This window comes from Epinephelus moara, chromosome 7 (assembly GCF_006386435.1).
Source record: "Epinephelus moara isolate mb chromosome 7, YSFRI_EMoa_1.0, whole genome shotgun sequence".
Lineage (NCBI taxonomy): Eukaryota > Metazoa > Chordata > Actinopteri > Perciformes > Serranidae > Epinephelus > Epinephelus moara.
This window is the reverse complement of record NC_065512.1, coordinates 1,572,216-1,593,539: the sequence shown is the minus strand read 5'-3', so window position 1 is coordinate 1,593,539 and position 21,324 is coordinate 1,572,216. Positions and strand designations below refer to the sequence as shown.

Genomic DNA, 21,324 nt, shown 5'->3' with positions numbered 1-21,324 from the left:
ACACCACCACTGACTCATCCCTACATGTTACATGTACACACTCACACCGTATCACCTCATCTCCATGTTCTCTCATGTTCCTACGGTCTTTATCTGACCTCTCGGGGGACTTGTCCTATTTCGTCTGTGCTTTCAGGCACTTTGGGAAAGGACACGCAGTCTTCGTGTCCCTGGCACAGCCGACTGGTGGCTGCTGCCAGAATCCTTCCATGAAACAGAGACGCCAAACAGGAACAGGTTCAGTCTCATGGGTCCCGCTGGCCTTTGCAAAAGGACAGTTTCTACTTGACCACAGAGGTGACATTTTCTAAATGTTAAGATCAGGTTACAAGGAAACGCTGCTTAAAGGTGGCCGTTAGAGACGTAACGACACAGAGTGACACACGAGACAGAGTTCACAGTTCGATACACTTAAAATGTTTTCAACTAAGTCTGAATGAAAGCAAAGTGTGACGACAAGAATAAACACTTCGAACCATTTCTTAGTTTTTAATAGTTTATTTGTAAAATGATGATTTGAGACTCTTAAAAATTGTCTCTACATTAAGGTTCATTTGTGAACTTAGTTTAAATGGGGCTGAAGAATGAAAACACATTTAAGGACGTCCCCAGGATGTCCTTAAACAGGTTAAACTTGGGCTGGGCGATATAGCCTATAAATAATATTGCAATATTTTGAGGCTATATCACGGTACAGGACATAAATCACGATATTTAGAAATCTCTTGTAAACTACTGTTGACTACTAAAACACAAAACTACTTAAACTACTGTTACAATAAAGTAATGATAATAAAATAAAGTACTGTTACAATTAAGCTAGAAAAACTATTCTCATGATAAAGTTATAGTACTGTTATATAAAAGGTAAATAAAGTTAACTAAAGTACTGTTATATTGAAGTTAAATTAAGTACCATCATAATAACAATAAATAAATGTTAAACTATTACAGCGGTGCCATTAAACTGAGGATTTACTCAACAGTCGCACTGTGTATCCTGCACCACCTTGAATGCTCACACACTATCGAGGAGACAGTGGTCTTGTGTCAGTGTGCGTCAGACGCTTAAAAAATGACATGACAGTTTATATTTGATGTTTGATGCCTTCATTTTGTAAATCGTGGAACAAGCCACGATACATCAGGTATAATCGATATATATTCCCAATGCTAGATTAAGCTGATGGCAACAGGTTAGTGAAGATGGCGGACGCAGCAGCTCTTGGCTCTCCTAATTTCGTTGTACTTGTTCCTGAATTCGTAGTACTTGTACAACGACAAAGGCTTTCTATTCAAATTTTGTCTTTAAAGATGCCAGTTTTATATTTCAGATTTAAAAAAATAAAAATAAAATCAGTGTCAGAATTTTCAGGCTGCAGCTGAGACTTGAGTTTATAGTGTTAATACTGATCTAATTTCACAGCCTCTGTTTGTGTAAATGAAGGAAATTAGAGAATTGAAAAAAAAATGAATAGACCCTCAATTCAGATAATGAAACTCTTTAACTTCTATTAGTTAGAACTGAAACTAAACCTGAATAGATGGAGTGAGGGGATTTGAGAAGAAAGCAGATTTAACGTTGGATTACGATTCAATAACAACAGTCAGTCAAACCCAACTTCAACACAAAGTGTCCTCGTGTGGCTGAGGAGATAAATACAGCAGGATCAAGAACTGCAGAACTTTAAGCTGGATGCCAGGGCACAGACGTCCTGATGCCACACACACACACACACACACACACACACACACACACTAGGCACCATGCTTATTAACGACTGCCTGATTGATCCCATTAGAATCAATGTCTGTCTCCCTGACATGTAGCTGCATCGAGACACCAAACACGGGGATGATAGGGATCTTTAAGGGTATTTACTGTCCAGCACATCGGACTGTCACACAGACGGCTTCATTTCTCTCCAATACGATACACACAGTTCCCACAGCGTCCTCTTTCAGGAGCCAGAACATGACATGAGCCCAACAGGAACACAGACTTTTGTCCAAAATGTTCGACTTCTGCCTCGTTACAACTGATGACAAACAGTAAAGCAAACAGAGCCGCAGAAAGCGAGATGTAGTCATAAACTCACTCTTTTACATTTCCATTCCACTCCTTTTATTTAGCCTTTTCTTTTTGTTTGTTTACTTGGCTTGTCTCTAACTTTTCTTTCTTCTTCTCCACTCCTCCTTTATCTCATGTCTCATCCATCCAAAGTTCCTGGGAGTCTGTAACTAAACTGACTCAGGGATTAAAGAAGAATCAAGGTCAGGATCGAGGCCACAGACAATCTGAGGTCCACACCCTCGTTTATTTCTGTCTGATCGCATTAGAATCAGAAAATATCTCCTGAGCATCAAACTGACATCCAGACCAAAACCACTGTTTGAACCACGTGGATGATCGGTGTCCAATTGGATATTTAAAATCCTTCAAAGAAACCTGAACCATCGCCTTCAACAACGTCAGTGCCAACATTTAAAAATCATACATGCAACTAATGCCTGCCGTACACCACAAGACTTTGACGAGACTTTTAACAGACTCAAGTGTGACATGTAAAGACAGTGTGTGTTTTCAGTAACACACTGTAAGATTTTTGCATGATCTTACAGAGTCATTAACTGCAAGACTACAACTAGATTCTTTTTGAGATCCTGCTCTTGGTGCTGAACATTACACCAAACTCCTTTTTAAGAAATACGACGTATTAAGAACTCCTTACGTGTCCACAAAAACACTTAACTGTAGAGACACGAGATAAAAGACGTCATATGTCGACAGAATTCTTGTCAATTCAGCACCATTTTTATCCATAAAGAGAAACAGTATTTTTTGGATTTTGTTGCTTCAACTCGCTGCTATTTTAGTGGCTGCATGAATGAGAGGGGTGCTGAGGACAGAAGACAGCTGGACCATGTGGTGCGTACTGCTTCAAGAATTACTGGACCACCATTATCGGAAATCTACAAAAGAAGATCCTTAAAGTTTTAAAGACACGTCTGACCCGACGAACAACCTTTTTAATTTCCTTCCTTCTTACAAAAGATTAAGAAGCATTAAGAGCAGAACATCCAGGTTCCAATAACGGCACATATCCTGAAGCTGACGCTGTCCGCCTCCTTAACGTTACAAACAGCAGGTTAAAGACTTGTGCATTAGGACAGATTTTTAAATGCACTTGTACCGCTTTATCTAGACCAGCGGTCAGAAACCTCTACTATCAAAAGAGCCATTTTTGACCAAAAATAATTCAAAGAAATCTGTGTGGAGCTGCAAAGCATATTTGAGCCTTATAGTGAAGGTAACACAGAATATGAAGTCTAAATGAGCATTCCACAAGGTGGCGACTGTGCAGGGCGCTCTTTATGATTATTTGGTACTTTTTGCAGAGCTGCAGTGAAAGCAAACTACTCTACCAACACATGACTAAATTCTCTATTTTATTCCAAGACTTTTTACTTTTTTGGATTTGGCATCCACAGCTAACCTGCTAAGAAGACTCAAGACGGGCCACTGCTATAGAGGTTTGGCAAAATTTCGAGGAATGGTGGCAGCCAGTCGATGGATTTTAGTTGTTGAAATGCTAAAATGTTTTTTTGTTAATCTGGTAAATAGGGTTCACATTTTCACAGTTAGAGTGTAAGGATTTCTTTAGGCCTACAACACTGATAAATGAAAATGTTAAAAAAAAAAGACTGCCTACCCCTGATCCAGGTGCTAGTTTATTCAAGTATGACGCTCTTATGTGTTGGATCGAATTTTACCCATTTGTTTATTATGATTATTTTATATATATGGAGATTACCTATCTGTTTTTTATTTTTGTTTAATGTATTACATGCTTTATGAGTGAGTGATCGTGCTTTATTTGTCTAAGTGAGCTCTCAGACACAAATTACAATCATACTGATACGGCAGTTAAGTATGGACTTTAATCTTTTGGGGTAACTACAGCATTTTACAGCTGGTTGGTGGTTGTTGGATTCATCCACCACCCCTCCCACCCACCGTACTTGGACTTATGCCACCTTGACTTACATTGTTGTCCCACTGCATTTCCCACCGACGCCAGCTGGCGCCATTAAACAATAAGAGCAACTGGCTGCGTGTCATGCTGATGTGAAAGGACGGCTTTTTTCGTCAGTGTCTGACACTGGAAGTCACGGACTAAGTGCTGGATTTCGACGACTTCGGAATGAGACCAGGGTGGTTTTTCCAAATGATTTCTCACTTGACTTCTCCATCCTCTCGTTCCAACCTGTAGAATATGACACGGCCACTGATGTCATCACAGTTTAAACTTTGGGTGAGGAAAAAAAACCTGCTATTTTTTGGTTCCAACTGAAAACCAGCTGTTCGGGATTTGAATTTATTTTTGGTCAAATGCTCTGAACGGTTCAAAGTTAGATGTGGAAACCAGAACAGAACTGTTTCCATGCTGGTGTGTAAGAGGTGTTAGACACAGAAATGTTGGAAAATAAGGTCCAGTTTGAAAAATACCAAAGTTACCCTTTAAAACTAAACTTCTAAATTGAGGAGATTCACAGTTCCATGTGTCACAGACACAGCAGAACATTCTCTCAGTCACATACAGAAGGAGCTGAGTATTTTATGGAAGACTAAACCAGAAGATACAACTGAACACCTCGTACATTCAGGCTTAAGCTCTCCTCAGCAATAAGCTTTAATGGGGAGCTGGCACACACAAGAATAAATTAGAGATTAAGTCACCCCAATCCTGTGAAAGGAATGAAGGGGGTTTGTGTGTAAAGCTGTGGGGGAGTGCATCTCTAAGCTCTTAATCCACTCCAGTCTTCAGCTGAAGCTGATGTTCTGACTCGACTGTACACACTCGTGTGTGTGTGTGTGGGTGTGTGTGTGTGTGCGCGCAACCATCCCCAACACACACACAATCACCCTGCACATTCAGATGGGGCTGTCTTTGTTAATTCTCACAGACTTTTACCTTCGCTGTGTGTTTGAGTGTTAACCAGCAACACATGCTCGCAGCCATGCGCTCAGATGATGACGTGAGATAAAACAACACGCCTTCTAGTGGCCCCTGCACATATGACAGTGATTAGCAGCGAAAACTCAACCAAGGCCTCTGTGTGTGTGTGTCTGTGTGTGTGTGTGTGTGTGTGTGTGTGTGCTCTCAGCTTCAGCTAGCTTGGCCCTCAGTGTAAGTCTAAACAACTGAAGAAGGAAATTCAAGACGGGGCCCCTTTTTGTCGTCTGGTAAAAAGAAAAAAGTTCTTGCACTCATGTCGGTTGGAGCCGTGTCAGGTCCATTAACATGTTAAGTCTTGACTATAATGTGAAATAATGTATGTTCAGTGAAGCCTTTCAAAATGTTAAACACAGAATGTTTACTGTGATTGTGCCACGTTATCTTTTCTAAGTCATCCATGCACTTTCTGCCTATTCTAATAAGGGTCGTAGGGGGCGGAGCTTATCCCAGCTCCTGGACAGGTCACCAGACTATCACAGGGCTGACACATACAGACAGACAACCATTCGCACTCACATTCACACCTACGGACAATTTAAGCCCTGTTTCCACCGAGCGGTCTGGTACAGTTACATGTTTCTGTCTCCACAGTAAAAGTTGTGGATGGTACCAACAGAAGCGTTCCTTAGCGTCCCCATGTTTGGTCCCCCCTCTGTTGGGGTACCTAGCACACAGATCTGGTACTAAAAGGTGGAGCTAGAAACTCTGCAGTCTGATTGGTCAGTAGAGGACGGTCACGCTGGTTTTATGTAACCTCTGTTCATACATCAGTAAACTACAACTATAAAATGAAAGAGAAAAAAATAACTTCATTCACTGGGCCGACTGCCGGCAACTTTTAAGGTGGAACGTTAACTTGTAATGTTACTCAATGCATGAGTTGATGACGTGAATCCATCAGCACACCTTAAATTTCACTGTGACAACTTTGACCATCACTTTAGTTTTTATATGACACACACTTTTAGTAATGACTTTAAAAATATAGATTAATTTGGAGCGGATTATGTGAAGGTCATATATTCTAATCCTCACTTCCTGTGGGCTACAGCAACACTAAACCCCTGAGCTTGCCTGAGAAGGACTAAATGCACAAAGCTGCTATTTTTAAATATCCCATGGAGAGAGACTCTCACTGCAGCCTGTTCTATTTTGTTCTGAAAATGTGGACGATAAACCAGGTGCAGACTTCCATCTGTGTCACCGCTGATGAGGAAATACAGCGAGTGCTGGACCGAGGGTCTAGGTACCATGTCTGAAGGGTTACTGCTGGTCCCAGAGGTGCTGGACTGGAAGGGTTTGAGAGTCATCAATTAACCTGCCTGTCTTTGGACTGTGGGAGGAAGCCGGAGCACCCAGAGGAAACCCACGCTGACATGAGAGAACATGCAAACTCCGCACAGAAGGGTTAGAAGTTAATAAATGAACATTAATATCCAATATGTAGCCAGGACTTCTGTCTGGGGGGCCAGTGTACTGGGTACCCTGTATACAAAGGCAGTGTCCTTGCTGTTCGATTCCAGCCCGTGGCCCTTTGCTGCATGTCGTCCTCTCTCTCTCGCTCTCCCTCTTTTACGCTTCAAACCTGTCCTGTCATTACAGGCAAAAAAGCCCCAAAAAATAATCTTAAAAAAATAAAGATTTAGTTCTGCAGTAGAAACAGAGGGGCTTGGGGCTGTGTGTCACAGGGAGGAGAGTGAGGTCAGAAGTATTGAGAGACAGACTGACACATTGTTCCATGAGTACTTGCTGACGGTAAAAAAAAAAATCAAGAACAATATCAGCCTTATTGTTGGAGTCTCTGTCATATGAGAATGGCTTTGAGACATTACAGTGCTGCTGACCTTAAAGTTTCCCAGAAGATAAAAGCAACGAGTTCAAAATGTGACGCCACAGTTTTCTGGCTTCAAACTGCTGCTGGTTTGAAACTGAAGAGTCAGATAGATTAGATAGGTTACGACAGACTGTTGTGGGGAAAGATTAGAAGGGAAGGCTTAGTGAGGCGACCGAGGCCAGTCAGCACGGCGAGCCCAAGTTCATGTGTGTCATGTGACCTTCACAGGCCTGAGTCAAAGCAGTCTGGCTTAGTTAGAGGGACAAAAAGCTGAAGAGGTGCTGTGACCCTGTTTAACTCCAGTTTAACACAAACATTGTGACCAAGGAGTTTCTCATGGCCTGAGGGTCACACTTCAGGCAAACCCCCCAAATCAGGTGAGAGTTAAAGGGACTTTCAGCTCCCTAAAACTGTGAGACTGTATAAAATAAGGGCTACAGTTCATGTACTGTTCATCTGATATCACTGTTAACACCCTTGAATTAAAGCTGAATGTCATCACTTCAGCTTCAGGTCATCATGGGTTCAACATTTTGGACGTGATCCACAGTGGATCCATAGAGAACAAACCCAAACCTGCTGTGCATTATTTATTTTGTTTTGATTTTAAAAGACACCCAATCCGAAGAGGACACTCGAACTGCAAGACTTGGTCCACAAAGACCTTGAGGATAATTAGACCTCATCCAACATGTGATGTGTGCACCATTTAACAAGCAGCCATGTTACAAAAAGTGGAAATACATATTTAATCCAGAACTTAATATTAAAAAAAAAAAGAGTTTCTGTAGTGCAGGATACACTTGAATGCACCCAGGTATCAGACACTCTGACACAGACTTCTGAACCTGGTTCAACGGTCAGGTTCATGAAAACCTCTAAATTCAACCCAAGTGAAAACCAGGGCTGAAAAATGAAGCCAGCATGGAGGTGCCAAAAACTGCAGTTTGTCTAATGTCCACTTGAGGCTGTCTCCAAAAGTGAGTCAATCCTCACAGACCTCCAACTTTACAGCAGAAATAAACATGTTTACAGCCTGGTACAAAACAGTTTAGGTCTCCGTAGCTCATTGCCAACATTAGCCAACAGTTATTAACATGTTTTACAATAGTGTCTGATGGTAGCTGCTGCTTCTGTGTTAGCTGATGCTAACCAGGCAGAGATAGCAGGAGGAGAGTGGCTCATGCAGACGGTCCTTAAGCGCTGCATAAAACAGCAACAACATCTAACCATCAGCAATCAGCTGTCGCTGCCCCTCCCCCCAACCATCACAAATAAATTCTTACGCTGGGGGAAACACTGAATGCTCATGATAGTAAGCTCCGAATCCAAGACAGCATCGCAGCTATTTTGGCAATTTCCACGTGCCCCCACAATTCATTGCAAAAAACAACTATAAACATTTTTTTAGAAAAGCTGCTGTGAAATCAGACATTTCAGGACGCAACAATCCCCTAAAATCCACAAATCAATGGGTGACATCACGGTGGCTTCGTCCATTGTTTTATACAGTCTATTCTTCAACCTTTAAGTCGTTGCCTCATGTCTAACCCAATGTGCTGGAGCCAAAACACATTTCCAAGTGAAACTACTTAGACGCCACTGAATGTGCACTCAGTGAGCACACACTTACTAATTCATTAACATAAAGAGCCCACAACAAGGCTGACAGACAAAACTGCTTCACTAAAACCATTAACAAACAGCTGACCGCAGCGGATTCAGCTGCGATCTCCGCCTCGCAGTCCAAACCTTATTTTAGAGGACGCACATTTGGTAACACTTAATCCAAGCTGCCTTATGGCGGAGCCTGGAGCTCAGGCTCTACGTTCAACCAGGGAGGAAGCACCGGGAGTGTGTGTGTGTGTGTGTGTGTGTGTGTGTGTTGAGCTGTTACGGGTGGTCCCTGATCCATCAGGTGCTATTCAAACTGACTGTGCTGAGAGTGCTTTGGCTGACATCACAGCGAGTGGTTTGGCGTGTAAAAGGATCCTCAGCACTGTCCGTCTCACACAGACGAGTGTGTCATCTTCCCCAGAGTGTGAATACGAGTCTGTGCTGATGAAAGGTAAAGAGGTAGCTAACGCTGATACCCAAATACCAAATACAACAAAATGTTAAACTGAGAAAATGGATGTGAACAAATACGCTCAGAGCCTTTTCTTGTGAGTTAAATGTCGTGCACGGGGACTTCAAAACTCAACAACACAAAGGTCTGCACACTCACAAAACATGAAATGTGCATGTATGTTTCAGGCCCTTTAATGTGGAGTAACATCTTGATTTTTAAGTTTTAACCACTGGTTTTGACCTTATTTTATTTCTCCTGTTTATTTCTACTATTTTATTTACTTTCTTTTTTATTCTACGGACTTTTAATTTTTTTTTTTGTTAGTTTGTTCCGTCCTGTTTGGTTTGCTTTTTTAATAGTTTATTGTGTTAGAGCTGTAATTTGCTAGTGTTGCAAAACTTAATGTTCAGTTGTTTATGTTGTTTAAATTGTGTTTGTCATTTAAATTTTGCCATGTGAAGCACTTTGGGCTGCGTGTTTGTATGAAAGGTGCTGTCTAAATAAAGCTGAGTTGAAATTAAAAGTTTTAAATATACAACTTATGGAACCTTCATGTGTTCCACTGTCGGTGTGTCTGTCTGCAGTTTAACACGTCTTTGAATAGTTTTGGTGAAGGAAGTGAAACTGTGCAGGCTCGTGCACTTTCACCAGTAATCTACTGACTGATAAACATCAGTGTGGGTTGTGTACAAATTTTGGGAGAGTGGATTTGGAGTAAGTTGCGCACACATGTGCTGCTGGTTCTGCTAATCTGCTGCCTGTCTGAGCTGAAATAACAAGAGCAGGGCCTCAGGCATGACTGGAGTCAGGACGAGCAGAGTGTTTGACTGTGTGGTAAAGACTCGTCTTTTACTGCTGATGACTTGAATGCACCACAAAGGACATTATTAACATGACCTGAGACACAGATACAACACAAAGGTTCAGTTAAAGACTGGACTAACTCAAGAAGTGATGCTGTTCACCTGACGTGTGGACTCGAGTCACTAATTGGATGACTTTAGGCTCCACTAAAAAATTTTTTAAAAGACTTGCAACTCCACTTGGATTTTAACACCAATGACTTGTGACTTCACTTGGACTTGAAACTTTTGACATATACTTGATACCTTCCCCCATGCCAAAAGATTAAGAAGTATGTTCTTTTACAAGTGTACAGCAAATCAATTCATTCCCTGAATCTATTAACACTATTCATTCCCACCAAGTCAACTATTAATTCCCCAAATCCACTTTGTTTAAAGGTCCAGTGTGCAGGATTTACAAGCATCTATTGGCGGTAACAGAATATAATATTCATGACTGTTTTCATTAGTTTATAATCGCCTGAAAATAAAAATGGTGTTTTCGTGACCTTAAAATCAGCTGTTTATACAGAGCTCGAGATAGAGCCATTAGAGTTTTTGTGTTTTTGCGTCACTACTGTAGTTCTCTTACATGCTTGACCTCGTCACATGTCCACGTTTGGTCATGGACTTTCCACGTCCACATATGACGTCCAAGGTACCCTGGGTATGTTGGTTGTTGAAGTTCTGGGACGCCGTGTCAACTTCAGCCTGTTACATGCATTGTCTGTTTTCAAAATACACTTCTGTTTTCACAGGAAATGTACAGTTTGCATACAGTCTCTTTCAAAATAAAAGCACTACGTCGGTACAACACCGCCAACTAATGTTTTTTTCCTTCAACAACAAACATACATTTAGGAAAAAGGAACATGGTTTGGCCTCCACCACCCCTCCTGCCCACCCTACTCGGACTTCTGCCACCTTAACTTTCATTGTTGTCCCGCTGCGTTTCCCCCTGATGCTGCTGGGCACCGTTACTCAACAAACGGCAACTGGCCGTGTATCATGCTGACGTGAAAGGACGTCTTTTTTTGTCTGACACCGGAGGTCACTGACCAAGTGCCACATTTCGACGACTTCAGAGTGATACATGGTTGCCTTGGCACACATGAGAAGTTTCAGTTGTTTGCAATCTGCAACCTCACCACTAGATGCCACTAATTACCACATATAAAACCTTTAATCAATCTGATAGCATGCAATTAAGTTGCAGGAGAGAACCATGAAGAACCAACGTTACGTTACTGAGCCAGCTGGAAAAAAATAATACCAATGATAATTTTGTTTGCATACAAAAACCTTGTGATTAAAAAAAAAACAACTCATTGCAGTATGTAAATGTTTGCACTTGTGTAACACATACCGTTTTTATTTAGATTTTTGTAAAGGTAAAATAATTTTATTCTGTTAAAATGGCATTACTACTTTGTGACTTGTTGAGGACTTGAAACTCAAAGATTAGGACATGTCTTAATTTGGAACTTGAGTGCAAATACTTACTTGTGACGAGTCACCTCTGATATTCATGACCTGCAGTTTTTCAGCAAAGGCCGATCAGTGTCTTTACATTCTGTAGTTATATCTATCTGCTGGTTTGCACTGACACCACAGAGTGTCTGTTTTTATGTGGCTCAGATTGCTGACGAACACAAAACAGATTCCATGTTACTGTATTTAATTTAATCTAATTGATTTCAGACTCTCTGTAACGGTTCGCTCTCCCACAGTCTATAAATCAGAGCTTCATAAAGCTCCTCCTGAAAATTAAAAAACTTTCCTCAGTGTCTAACTGGAGCTTTTACTCCATAGGAAATAAAGTGTATCGTCACCGAGGTTATTGATTTGATGTGTCTACAAATAAGATGTTTTAATGTCTTACCAGAATGCTCAGCACATTTCGATGGCAGACTATTATTAATTTTTGCACGCTAGTAAAGGAACAGTTCAGGTCTGATACCACATCAGTGCTCACACTCTTACCGTGAATCCGGTCATGCACATTTGCAGATACACTTCAACATGTTTACTCACACTCACACAGATATATGTGTTTGTGTCAGGGAGCAAACAGCTGCTGTTGACAGCCTGATCCCTGAATATATATCCCTCTGACGTCACCCTGCGACTCCCAGGCTTCGGTTAACACAACTATCAATCCTGTCTGTGGTAGAAAAGACTCACTGAACTGCTCGATATGCTGATGCATATTTATTGTATTCACTGTTCTGAAATCTTTCTTTCAATCCTGATTTCGTTCTGAGGAAGAAATATTTGCACAGTCTTTGTTTTGCTCACCATCAGCTGCAGGAGTCCTGAATCCGTCTCATGTTTTTCTCCTCTGGATTCTCTGTGGTGTAAATTTTCGTCTCTATATCTGCACGTCATAAATACATCCTCGGCTCATATTTTAGGTGTTCAACTGTGACACATCATGCATCGCCTGTTAGTATATTTGTATCTGTGTCTCTGCTCGGCATCTTTGTGTCCTAACAGTCTGACCTCTGCAGAGTTTAAAGCCTCCTTTTGGCCCAAAAACATTTATTACTGTGACAGCCGACCCCCTCAGTCCTGCATGTACACACACACACACGCAGAAACCCATTGGGGGAAAGGTCACAGGTCACTCACGCTGAATGGACACTCATCTGCTGCGACCAATAGAAAGTGAGGTGGTGTGATAAAGCGTTTGGGGCGGAGCTCAGTTGAACCCTCTTGAATCAAAACCTATTTACCTTCTACTGACGGTACAAAAGATGCTGCACACACACCATCTGCAGCAGACGGCATCAAAGACAGATTACACTTTGTTTTCCGTCACTGCTGCTGCATGAAATTATTGCAACTACAAGTTCTGCTTTTCAGCTTTAATTCTGAGCAACCAGATTGCCAGGAAAATAATGTTGGCATTGTATGTTTCTGCAAACCACCGATATGTTAAATGTTGAAATTCTACACTTTTTACATTTCAACAATGCTGTCGCTAACGTGTGGTTAGGCTTAGGCACAAAAACCAGTTGGCTATGGTTTGGAGAAAAGATCATGTACTGAACTGAAGAGGCACTTTTTGTGGCACTATCCAGGTGGGAAAGGCAGCAAGGTCTTGATATAAAAACAACCACTTTATCAGTAAACAATACCCCATTTTTGTCACACTATTCCTGCAGCAAACGCAGCAATGTCTCCGTAATAAACAACTGTTTTTAAGGCACTATCTCAACTGGAAAAATCACATTTGGTGGCTAAAAATCTGTTGGAAACACAGCAATGACTTGCCTGTAGTTTTGTTTTTGATTCAAGCGAGTTTCACTGAATCCTGGAATACTCTGAATGTGTTCGGCCGCACAGCTCAGCTTACAGAAGCTTCAAATGGGTGACAAACTGTTGTCTCTAGTCAACAACTGTCAGTGCTCCCCCTCAGCTGCAGCAGTCAATAACAGACTCACTGTCCTTAACAACCGCTAACATGTTGATACAGTTTCAGTTTCAGCCATTTAACTCCTCCAGTTTCAGTCAGGACCTACAGTCCAGTGTAACCTGGGTCAGACTGACGGTGGAGCTTTAACATGATCTCAGTCTGTCTGCAGGAGGCTTATGGCCGGTCTGAGCTGAGGTCAAAGGTCAGGGGTTAGGACCACCTGTGTAAACACCAGAACGCTCTCTACCAGAACCTAAATATACTTCTGTGGAGGCAGGAGGCGGTAAGACCGATGCTGCATGCACCTCTGCATGTGAACTCATCAGCACACACAGACTTGCATGAACACACACACACTGGGGACAGAAAGGAGGCAGCCACACACAGCGCTGAGACAGATGAGTCCTCTTCATCATCTCTCCACATCTTTGGACAATCTGTCAACACAGCAGTTTGCATCCATCTGTCCCGTCCTCTCTGTCAGCGTCAGCGTGAGCCTCAGACAAAGTGAAAGAAGCAGCCTCAGTCACTGTCTGTCTGTGTCGCGTACAGTTTCACCTCAGACCAGTACTAGACAAAGAACTACCCGAAGACTTCCTGTGATTTTAAATACTTTCATAGATCATCACTGTTGCCGCCCCTGAGAGAATCCTGCCATGTCCTTAACTTGAACTATCAGGTCAAAGACGAGTCATTCCCTGAGGGGCAATAAAGGCTCGACACACAGCAAGTCACTCGGCATCTCAGTCATTTAGAGCGTCATCTTTATTTCTTTTCTTCCTTTATTGGACAAAAACTACAGAGGATTATTTTCCATGGACAAATGGTGCAAATTAAATTACAACTTAATTACGTCTTCATCCTTTGGTTGAGTTTCAGTCTGTTAATCTGAGTGACACACGAGTGAATCTCTAAATCATATGAAGTCCTACAGTAAAACAATTCTAGTCCAGTGGTGTCTTTCTGCTGACCTTTATCTATATATTGTGTTTAAAGTTCTTGTGTTTTCTGACAAACGTGCGCTCGTTCTGTTGCAGCCTGGACAAACAAGTTGGCATCATACATTTCTGCATACCATGAATTCCTTACATTTGTATATTTCATACATATCATATCAGCGTTTCTAATCTGTGCTGAGTGTCATCAGGAGGTGGAGAGGATGGTGGATGGTGAGACATCTACAATGTCTACCAAGCTGCAGAGCAATGTTTGAAACCAACAAACAACAAAACAGTTGTTTTTGTACTGAGACATTGCTGTGTTTACTGCCGGGAAAGTCCCATTATAAGCCATTTACTTTTTAGCAAGACAATGTTGCGTTTCTCGCCGAGACAACACCATGAAACAGTTCTTTTTTACCAGAACATTGCTGCATTTCCTGCAGGGATAGTGCAAGAAAAGCAGATATTTTTAATGACATTGCTTTATTACCAGCGGGGATGTGCCACCAAAACCATGTATTTTAAACCAAAATGTGATCTTCTCCTGACCATATGGTTTTTGTGAATTAACCTAACCACACATTAACCACAGCGTTCTTGAAAGGTAAAAACGTTGAGTTTCAACTTATCTGCTACATTATTACCTACAAATGTGACACATCCAAAGTGTGCAGAAACTACAGGCCCAACATTTATCCTGGTGATGGGGTTGTTTGTTCCCGTCCTGACCTCCAGTGGAGACAGAGACAATAGTGGGCAGACGCTCATCTGATACAGGAAAGACAACGGATACATGACGGGAAAAGACCAAACCACACACTGCTGGATCTGTGTGTGTGTGTGTGTGTGTGTGTGTGTGTGTGTGTGTGTGGTCCTACACTTCCTGCCATGCGGGTGTGGTGCGGGTGGGATAACGCCGTTTCCTGTAGAACAGATTAATGAGCTAATATTGGATATAATCCTCCCATTGTGAAAGGCCCAGAGACCTGGCAACCAGACTGGAGAGAGGTCATGACCTCTGTGAACACAGATACACACATTCACACAATAACTACACACACTCTGACTCTATATATACAAAAGCACGAGATGGGTAACTCAGCAGCGAGTGGCGAGCACACAGTTAGAGCTCTGTCGGCAGGTATGACACACAAATAACAGTAGCTGATCTACAACTCAGTGTGTGTTCAGGAAGATGATTTCTGATGGTTTAGTAAGAAATGTAATCACTTTCATCAATTTGATTGAAACGTCAAAATCAACTGAACCATGACAGTGCTAACATATTATAATTAGTTTATCATATGTCATCTATATATCTGTATATCATACTATGGTATCAACATCAGCATCACAAAAGTTAAATGCAAATATTGTAAATTAAAATCCACCACAGTTAACTTTGTCCACTCATCCCTTCAAAAAAAATAATTCCACTTTATTACAACGTGCATCTTATTTTTGTTGTTGTGACCATCTGCTATGACAACACTAGTCTCTATATACAGACTCTACATTCAGTGAATGTAGAGTCTGTAGGCAAACCCCGGAGATCTTGCCTCCGGAAGAAGAGTGGAAGAGCCCTGGTTTCCAGTTGTAGGCTGTTTGTAGTCTGCGTGATATTGACCAATCACGTTTGAGCCGGCTGCAGTTGTTGCCAGGTTAAACGGTCCGTACGGTGAACTAACGAGGCGGAACATAACTGGCATCACTACAAACTCTGAATCCATCGCAATGGTTCAGCATATTTACTTATATATAAATGGAGGTCGGAAACGGAAATTTGCCTCCTCTGCCCAAATCAAACCGGAATGCCAAAAAATCGGGGGTCTGCCCCCAGAGGCTGTATCACCATCTGCCGGAAGTCAGACGCCGAATACAGCCGATGGGTTCAGAGAATGTGACAACACTAATACTGTCTTCATTTATTGCAGAAGTTATTTCTTTAAAAAGTCAGATGAAGTAAGAAACAATCAGATGATCCGACAGGTCGTACACAAACCAGCAGCTAATCCAGATTATCCACATGACAATCCAGATTATCAGGCAAACAAGTACATAGTGAGAACAGGAAGTAAAGCGGGAAGTAGATCTGTAAACTGGGAAGATGATGATGATGATGATGATGATGATGATTTTACTGTGTGCATTTGTTTTTCCTTCCAAATAATTTTGTGATAATAATAATGTTTGTCCCTGACCTGTCTGATGACCTGACGGATCCTGTTTCTTCCATCTTTTTCATGATGCCGCTGAGTTTCCACATCTCATTTCATTTTCTCAACATTTTTAGGAGATTTTTTAAATATTTTTTCAGATGTTTTGGAAAAATATTTTTTCAGACATTTTATTGGCATTTTTAGATTTTGTTTTTAATTTTTCTGACATTTTATCAATATTTTTCAGACTTTAAAAAAATTTTTTTTTAGACATTTTAAAAAATATTTTTCAGACTTTTTTTCATACATTTTATCAACATTTTTTGGTTAAAACAAAAAAAAAGGATTCCGCACACTTATCGCTTTATTTGTTAAGTTTTCGGTCTACTTGACCTTCATCATCAGAGCATACACATTTCTGACATTTTAAAAATATTTTTCAGAGATTTTATTGGCATTTTTAGGATTTTTTTAATTTTATTTTTCTGACATTTTATCAACATTTTTCAGACTTTTTTTCCAATATTTTTTGGACATTTTGTTAATATTTTGTCAGACTTTTTTAAATATATTTTTCAAACAATTTTTTTTTCCTGACATTTTATCAACATTTTTTGGGGCATTTTATTTTCATTAATGATAATAATAATCATTAATTATTGTGAGCCTCTATGTTGTGCCTCACAGTTGGAGCAGTAATGACCTGAGCAGCATCACTCAGTATGTGAAGCTGTTACATCGTATGTCGTATCCTGTGATTCAGTCGGCGCTGTCATCGTACAGTCTGCAGACATCAAACCTGATGTCGCACCCAAGTTTATTAGATCCATGTGACACAGTGTAGCTGCACTAAACTTAGAGGACTGATGACATCTCACAGTCTGTCGGAGGCTTCAGAGAAATAAAGTCCTGGACCTGAGCTGTGAGTGTCTGAGTCACTGTTAGCAATGTTTTCTGTCACCACAGGGTTACTTACTGCTGGTTGAGGACAGGGGACTGTAATCAGACCTGCAGAGGACGACAGGAGAGACAGAGAGAGGGGACATGAAACAGAGAGAGGAGACAGGAGTTTATATTACAGTGTGAAGTACAATCAACATGATTTACAGGACGACACACTCCTGTTTCACACAAAGTGCTGACAGATGGTTAAACACAGGGAGAAGACTGACTGCAGAGGTCACCGAAAAATGCACTCAGACATTTCATAGTGGTTTTAATCTGAAGGGACAAAACACAGGGACGTTTACACAAATGCTCTTATAATACAACTATCACTATCACGACCACTATACTGTGCCGAGTACAGTCTTTAGGTACTAAAAGAAAATCTGGCCCATGACTGGAGATTTTGGCCAATCAAAGGTCATTTCAGAGAGAGGGCGTTCCTATTGGCTGTTCTAAACTGCAGATATGCCTAAAGGTCCTTTCAGTGACAGCTCAATTCATGGCAGAGAATCTTGCAGAGGCAGCTGCTATTCCAGCATTGACAACAGCTGACTAAACTGCAAAGCAACCCAAAAAATGAAGATATACTGATCATAGAGAGCATGAGGGTCGTACACATGCTGCGTTATTTATGCCCTCAGACTCATTGTTTTTAACGAAGATGCGCGGCAGGCACGCTCAAACACCACAGCGACACAGGAGTGCCTATTTTTCAGGGCGTGATGGCTGCACCGTGAAATAAGAGCAGCACACACCGCATGTCATGTGACGAGGTCCAACCAATTACAGCTGACAGATATCTTTCCTTCATCAGTAAATATCAGTCTGATAAATATGGAGGAGGAGTTGATCATGTTAGTGCAGAGCTGTCAGAGCATCACATCTGTCCCACAGACAAACAGGAAGTAGATCAGCTCTGACCTCAGGGTTTCAGGTAAACAGGCTGTGACACTGTGCTTGTTGTGGTTGCTTAGCAACCTCAGACGCAACCATCCTCTTGAAAGCTGGCACAGAAAAGGCACAAGAGCAGCGACCAGCGGCTGACCTCGGGTTTTCCGGCACTTAAAGACGCAGCATGTGTACGGCCCTTAAATGGAGTCTGACAATTCAAAACAAACACCTTCTGTTAACCAGAGCCAAAGGTTCACAGCTGCGGCTTCAAATTCATGTTTATGTAGCTAACGTTAGCTAGCGCCTCCAATCACAGTGTGTCCTCCGCCTCACTCCTCGCCACTTCAAACAACCTCAACAGGAGGAGAGCAGGCAGCAGCTCCAGAAACAGACCCACAGTCAGCGGCTGCAGCAACCTTAATCCAGACAGTTCAAACCCCAGCTCTGGACGACCGGACAACCACAACTCCGCCGAATCAGCAAACTTTCTGTTGCTGCTGTTACACAGGTTAGACCTTGCACTGCTGCTGGCCACCAGCCCTCTGAGACACCCGATACTGGGGGGTTTATGCTGGCCGAATTGAAGCCACTACAACCACTAATCTAAGGTCCATCTCTCCTCCTGGGGAATCAGTCCACAGTGGGTGGCTAGCAGCTAATTCTTGTCTCACTTGTGATCTGATAAACAGAAGGAGCTCTACAATGAAATAAGATCAAATAAATCAGTGCATGGAAACACTGTGTTACTGTGTGGAACGTGTGCATATGGCCATGGTCATCTGGTAGGAGGGGCTTCGGACAGAGAGGAGAGAGCTGCAGGACGAAGGTGAATTTTCAAATTCTTACATTTTTCTGCTTTAAACAGACAAGTTCCTCAAACTGGTGTTGGTAGGTATCATTTCTAGCTTTGGACAAAGCTGGGCTCAGTGTTTGCCCTGCTTCCACTCTTCATGCTAAGCTTATCTGACCATGTCTTGGCTCAAAGTCTGTAACTAACAGACAGACATGACACTGCTGCTACTGATCTAACTTTTTACAAGAAAGTAGTGAATGTCTCAGTGAAAGGATCCTGCTTGTTCACACAGAAACTCTCATTCAGGGAAGAGACGTGTCTAATCTGAAGCTCCCATCTTTGAAGTGGGAAGGAGGCAGAATTAGATTTCCGCTGATCTGATCTCCTCAGATTGGAGAGCAAATTCTGGCATTTCATGTAATTACACAAATATCTGATGTGAAGCGTACGAGAGGCTCAGACTGACTGAGGAGCGACTCTGCATCCTACACGTCATAACTCCCTGAAACCTAAACTCACATGTACATCGCACAACCTGAGGTTATTAGTCCCACGGGAGTCAGCTGACAACCGGTGAAAACTGTTTCTTCACACACACACACACACACACACACACACACACACACACTGTGACTCTGTCTCTAAACTAATAAAGCCTCTGGAGCGACAGGACAGCAGGAAACAGAGGGCCCAGTCTGTTTCCTGCAGCAGGAGGTTATCAATCTAACTAACAGGGACATTAGTGGTGCGGAGAGAGGAACGGAGAGGTGAGCAGAGAAAGGTATGAAGGAGAGAGGATGAGGGACTGCAGAGGGGGAAAAGTTGGCGTCAGGAGCGAAAGAAAAGACAAATATACAGAGCGTATTATAAACGACCGGAAGTTTCCTGCAGAAGAACTCGCAGACGTGTCCCTGCGTGCAGAGAAAAATGACAATGTGGAAAAAAGACTTTAAGGGTTCTGAGTGGTTGGAGAAGAGCTGGAGGCAGCAGTGTGTGCAGTTACAGCTCTGGTTTGACGGCTCCCTTGGGTGTGAGTATTTGGCAGGACTCTCCCAGTTAGCATCTCTGCTGGCGTTCCCAGTCTGGCCGCGCTGCATCGCTTCATCTCTGTCCAAAGACAATAAACACAGAGTGAAGCGAAGACTGCAGACACACCAGGGTCTGACTGCAGAGCGATCTGATGCGAGTCTGACGGGTTTGTTTGAACAGATTCGGGTGTCTCTTATTTGATTAGGGTGGGGATAAAGGGAGGGAGAGGATGAAGAGGAGCACAGATGAAGAAGAAACATGAAGCGATAAATCCTCACACGCCTGCCTCGTCCAAACACTGAGTCACAGGAGCGCTTTACGGCCTGCCACCTCTGCAGTTAGCTCTGCTGATGTTCGGAAAGATCCTCGGTCATGGTTTAAAGAAACCTCTGCTGACTGATGGAGGAGACGGAGCGTGACCCACTGCCCATGTTGAAAACACGCCTCACCATTCAACCTGTCATCTGTAAGTCTGAGGATGGGACGATGTTTTATCACAGACTACAATAAAAACACCCACTCACAAACATTCGTGGTCAATTTCCATCATAGGGACAATATTTTGTGTCCAGCAGCACCTATAGAGACTGCTGAGCAACCAACAGTAAAACAGTCTCAGTATAAACAGGCTGCACACGCACCAACCTCAAAAAACGCAAAAGCTCTTCATCAAGCATATTTCACATCAAAAGATATGATGCCATGTCTAACTGTTGAAAAGCTGCAGTGTAGAATTTAGGGGGATATATTGGCAGAAATGGAATATAATAGAATCAGTCTGTTTTCTTTAGTGTTTAATCAGCTGAAAATCAAAATGGTTGTTTTTGTTTCCTTTGAATGAGCTGTTTATATCTACACAGGGAGCAGGTCCTCGTCTACATGTTGCACCGCCATGTTTCTAAGGTAACAGCTACTAACAATTTGCTGTTTGGTGCTTTATTATTATAAACTTTATGCCATTAATGTCAGTATCAGTGTTTTTAAAAGGTATTGCATCAAGGTTTGAAATTCCAGTGTCACTGCAACAAAAGCTGAAAACTGCTGTGCCAGCCAGCTGAATCAGATTCAGCCATTTAATTAGCCTGGAAATCCAGACCCAGATCTAGAAAGATTTAGGGTCTGGCTATTGAGTAAGGAAAATGGCCCAACTCGAGGGGCGGCACCAAGCATGCATTTGAAAATATCCCTGCAGGCAACTGGATAACACTACGACCAATCAGAACAATACACGGGGTGACGTATCCAGAGCTTAGCTACCAGTGGAGCTAACTGGTAGATTAGACTCTTGCCGTATCCGGTCGGCAAAACAGCAAAAATGTCCTTCTTGCAAAGGAAAGATTCGAGCGCCGTCTTCTGTTCCTCTTTTAGAGAAAA

The 21,324-nt window shown here is 42.1% G+C and overlaps 1 protein-coding gene across 4 annotated transcripts in view; it reads right to left on the bottom strand.

Moving 5' to 3' along the window:
• The window catches only part of LOC126393337 (protein FAM124A), a 41,949-nt gene that overhangs the window by 14,304 nt on the left and 6,321 nt on the right, over positions 1-21,324 (bottom strand). For 3 of the 4 annotated variants that reach the window (XM_050049448.1, XM_050049451.1, XM_050049449.1), the window contains one exon: positions 17,266-17,297. The exons of the other annotated variant lie outside the window; for it this stretch is intronic. In XM_050049448.1, the coding sequence (XP_049905405.1) occupies positions 17,266-17,297 (32 nt within the window). The remainder of the gene's footprint in view (positions 1-17,265; positions 17,298-21,324) is intronic. 4 annotated transcript variants of the gene reach the window in all.